Genomic DNA, 5,289 nt, shown 5'->3' on the forward strand with positions numbered 1-5,289 from the left:
CTAACCAGTTGTAAAATGCTTTGGCCTATTAATGGCGACTACTCCAGGGGAATAGCGCATCAAATTCATTTTTGATGTGACCATAGCCCAGGTATTGGTGTTTGGGTTGTAATATTCTGCAGAATTCAAAATAGAAGTTTCGTTCATTCCACCGATGACATACAATAAACCATTTAATGCGACTACATCTATAATGAAAAATTAAATTAAATTCAAAATATATAAAAAAAAGTTTCATAAAATAGTTCACATTTATTCAACAAAAAGTTACCTGCATACTTTTGAGGCAAAAGTATGTCTGCAATAGTTTTCCAAACACCTGTACTTGGTCTGTATTTTTCAACACTACTCAAAAGGTTTGATCTATTACGACCGCTTACAACATACAGTTCACCGTTAAAAACTCCTACACCGGCAAAACTGCGATGTTCACACATGTTTGCGATTGGTGTCCACATATCAATACTGGGATTATAACACTCAACAGTGTTTAAGGCCTGTAATGATTGATCAAAACCTCCTACCTACAAAATTTAATTAATACAAATTATTGTGGAATAAAAATACCTCACACTTAAAAGAAATCCCGGAGTAAAATATTATTGCATTTTTCTTATTAATTACAAAAATGTTTCTATTATTAATTATTAATTTCAATATAACACAGGTATGAAAACGTTAAGAAATTAAAAATATTATAATTTATTGTATATTATTTATATTAATTAATTATTCAACAAATATAATACAAAATTTAAATCATAAAAAAAATATTTGTTTATCGTAAATATAAAAGATCATGCAGGACTAAGACTAATAAAAGTTAAGTAGTAAAAAAAAATGAATTAAACTAAAATAATTAAGCTATATTAAATGTAAACATTTAATAAAGTTGATTATTGTTTTTCGTGTTTATTATATTAACAATATTAAAAACTAATAAGTAAGGTCATATTAAACAAGAGAATAATAATACTTTTTGTATAACATTAAGTATAAATCAGTAACAAAAATGTATTTGAGTTTTTGTACGCAAGTCTGGGCATAAATAGTTAAATAGTTAAAGTTAAGTTAATTTTAACTTTTTCAAATTTAATTTTTAACTTAACTTATTTTAATTGATATAAACTTAATAAATAATGAGTTGCTTTCAATCAAATTCAAGTTTAGTCAATATATAAATAATTAAATAGTAAATATAATAACCTAACCTAACCATTTACTAGAATAGGAAATATAGTTAAATTTATTTATTGTTCCAATAACCAGAATTCTTCAAGAAAAATAACTTAATTATACATTGAGAAATAGCCATTTCGGTGTATCGTATATATAAAAATATACCGTACCATACTGTGGTATACAAGAATATTGTAATAATAATAACAAAAATAATAATGAATAAATACTAATAAGTAATAACTATTATTCGGTGACTACTGATTATTCTAATTGTAAGTCATTTTTTTTATTGATTCTATTGATACTTATCATTTAATTCGTATAATAGTAATTAATATGTTATTTACTGATATTTTGCTAAATCTTATGTCATTCACTTCAACTGCATTTTCAAAAGGGTTTATCTTGTTTATTATATATAAATAAATAAATAAATAAATATTACCTATGTTTAACCCTTGGATCATGTTCATGGTACAGTATGGTAATTAAATATTTATGCCTATAACATACAATTCGATAAATTAAAGATAAACTTAAAATCATTTAACCCAAGTTTGTTATAAATTAAAACAGTGGGTATTAGTTTGCACAGATTGATTCAATAAATATATTTTTAATGCAGTTTATAGTAAATAAATAGTAATTAAATTTAGATAAATGATCATTGAAAGTTTCTCTCTAAATTGTAAAACTTTAAAAATGGACTTTTAGTAGGTACCCATTAATGATAGATAAATTATTCTTTTATATGATTTACTGAATATACATTTTAATTCTTTGAACACAAAAAAATGTTTTCCGTATTATATTGTTTATATAGTAAATATGACTAATATCACCTACCTATTATATTATTATAATTTTTTTTTTAATAACTATTGTGGTATCACCTGTTTAGAATTACATACGGTAAACCCTATTACACGTATTACCCTTGTAGGTACGCTCTAAGCACTCTCTCTAAATAAATTCATATTAGCACAATTAACTTGTTGAGACATGATGGTGTGTGTTTGTCAGTTCTATGTCCGTTCCTCAAAATCGAATGTCTATAAGGACCCCACAACAAGAGCGCTATTCATTGACTATAGATATATGTGTCTGAGCACTGTTCCAATCTAAAAGGTAAGAACGAAGAAGACTTGAAATAATATGCAATATTGTATTCATTATTCAATTGTTTCCTAAAATATTAATAAACCTTTAAAGATTCCAATTTAGGTATTTCTTATTATTATTTGTTCGGAGGTATTTAATATTGTCATTACTATACCGACGTATCTAAAGACAATATTTAAAAAAATATTTATATTAATTTAAAAAGTTATATCTATTCATACTGACCTACGTTACGCCGGTATTGACTTATAAGTGAATAATAGCTAAAACAATACTTTATGAATTAGAACTATATTATTATATTAATTTAAAGATACAATTTGGTTTTTCCAAAAACTAGTTCAACATAATACCATAGTATTACCAATTATGCAGAATACAATCAAGTATACTCTATACCAATAATTTTCACACCAACTATTTCTTCAAACAATTCAACGCATAAAATTAATATTCACTTAAAGTTGTGGTGAGAAGTGTTAGAATTTAAAACGCTCTACAGAACACAGTTTTTGAGTTATATAATTTGCTTTCTGGAGGTTAGGTACCTAGTGTGTAAATAAATTAATAAGGTAGTTCAACCCGATAAGACAAGATAATAATTACATATTTCGTAGTTGATTCCACGTTTATTTTATGTTATCATAATATTAATGTAATACCATTTAATAATAATAGCCAGTATATAGGTACTATTATTAGTATACTATATACAGTGGGTAACATAATGGCCTGACAAATAAAATTAAAAAATAAATAAGCATTATAGTTAGGTATATGTATCATAAAAATTATGAAAATTATAAGGAAAATAAATAATTTAAGAAACATCCTTACTTTACAAAATTCTAATAAGAATATTTAGAAAAAAGTTATTACATTTCAAATTAATTTACTTCAATAATATATTGATATTTAAAAAAATTATATATCTAAACTACTTGACTTAAATAAACGATTTTAACATTTTTCTAAAAATAATATTTACATTTACAAACTGACCAATCTAAATCCGTAGCATTCAAATTTAGTTTTCAATCTTTAGCTATAAAGGTTAAACATTTTATAATTTTTTGAATACGTCATAATCATTTTTTAGTTTTAAATTTGATAAATGTTATAAAAATTTGAACTTTAAATGCTATAAAAAAAAATTGTGCTTATGTATTTTTAATATTTTTCAACTGCTATTGTAACAATATAACAGGAGCGTTGTATTAAATGTTCACGCTATTTTACACAACAAATAAAATTGTATTGATATTTATAGAAAAAAAAACTAAAAAAATTGAAAACTGACAATGTCCGTAAATAGCTCAAAAAGAGTCAAAATATTTTCAACATTTTATGGTCTATAGAAAATGAAAATATAAACGTTCAGCGAAATTTGCATGTATTTACACTAATTCGGTTTTGAGTTACAATAAAATAACAAATTCGCTACATGAGAGATCAAGTGAAATTCCAATCTTTTAAAAATATGAACGTTCATAAAAATTTTATTTGATTATTTGCATGTAGACATTCTTTTTTTTTTATAAAGAAAACACATTTATGAGGAATCTTGTATTACAATTTCAAATCTTAGATTTAAAAAAAAAAAATTTGTATGAATACTCAACTCAAAAAAAAAAATATGCTAATTTTCATTATTTTTTCTTATTTGGTTAAAATTTGAACTTAAAATGATTCTAAAAAAAACTGTGGCTAAGAATTTTAAACCAAAAGGATAGTAATAAGTGTTAATTTAAATATGACAAGAGACTGTTATGGAGGTGAAACTATAAGATAATATTTTGGCCCATTCGATCTATAGTACCTACCTATGCTGTAATAATGTGTAGCTGGTACATGGTTTGTAAGTATAAAATATTATTTTAACAGCGCATCACACTCGACAAGCGACTGAATAAGGTAGGTAATATGTAACTAATAAGTGATGTTCTTCAGTGCCTACCTACCTACCTACAAAGCTGGGCACTAACTAGTTGGAAAGTTAAAGTTAAGTTAGAAAGTTACTTCTTAAGTATCTTTTTAACTTAACTAGTTAGTTTTAATTCATATTAACTTTGTAATTTAACTAGTCGAATTTAATGTGTAAAATAGTCTAATCTAACTCGTTAGAAAAAATCTAACTAGTTATTATTATTATTTTTTTTTCATTCCAAAATTCCAAAAGCTGTTCCTCAATCATGACGTTATGGCAATATGTATATATAGATTATATTGGCTCATATTATATATTATTAATAATTAGTATTTTTAATAATACACGCATAGTCTGTAGAATGTTGATGTCTACTAAATATAAATAGTATCTATACGGGTGGCTTAACCAATTAGTGTAGACACGATGCTAAATTTTCGTGGTAGTGTTAACGGTGGTTTACGTTTACCTGTTTATCTATATTACTATTTAACTATTACAGTATTACTTATATTTAAGATTTAATAACTTTATAATAATATCACTATATCATATAGATTATATTATGTATTATTATTTAATATTAAAATTTTTAAGTTTTCATACTGTTATATATTTTTTTTTATTTTGTTTCACCTTTAATGTTCTAATAACAGATAAGTGGTATACCAATAAATTTAAATATACCCATATATCTTTTTATGTGGACAATAATTTAAAAGTCCGATAGTCTATATTTTTACATATGATAGTGGTATAGGTACGTGTCCAATATTTTTAATTATTACTCAAGATAATCACAAGATTCGGGTATTGGTATTTAAATTCAGAGTCATCATATTGCTATTATTATTGTTGTTTATGTCCTTTACAATAAATTGTGGTATCTATTCAAAATTTAAAAGAAAGTTTGCTTTTATATTTAAAACTAATAATAAATGTAGCTGTAATTTTCCTAGAAAAAAAGGTGCGCAAGTGAGTGTCACTCTGCTTTATACACAAAAAAATAATCGAAAAAAAATACTAAAAAAATTATAAAATGTCTGTATACAGCTTAA

General features: G+C 24.1%; 1 protein-coding gene across 1 annotated transcript; it reads right to left on the minus strand.

The window, feature by feature from the left end:
- Window positions 1-518, minus strand: LOC132936947 (kelch-like protein 2). The gene is made up of 2 exons (XM_061003763.1): window positions 272-518; window positions 1-188 (listed from the first exon to the last, which is right to left on the minus strand). Exons 1-2 carry the CDS (start codon window positions 456-458, stop codon window positions 1-3), a joined length of 375 nt encoding a protein of 124 aa, XP_060859746.1. The 5' UTR covers window positions 459-518.
- Between the last annotated feature and the right edge of the window lie 4,771 nt (window positions 519-5,289).

Source organism: Metopolophium dirhodum, chromosome 1, assembly GCF_019925205.1.
Source record: "Metopolophium dirhodum isolate CAU chromosome 1, ASM1992520v1, whole genome shotgun sequence".
Lineage (NCBI taxonomy): Eukaryota > Metazoa > Arthropoda > Insecta > Hemiptera > Aphididae > Metopolophium > Metopolophium dirhodum.

Coding starts and splice junctions, on each gene's coding strand:
- LOC132936947 (XM_061003763.1), bottom strand. CDS start 458: ATGTGGACACCAATCGCAAACATGTGTGAACATCGCAGTTTTGCCGGT. Junction 189..271: donor TTTGCCTCAAAAGTATGCAG/GTAACTTTTTGT, acceptor TTTTCATTATAG/ATGTAGTCGCATTAAATGGT.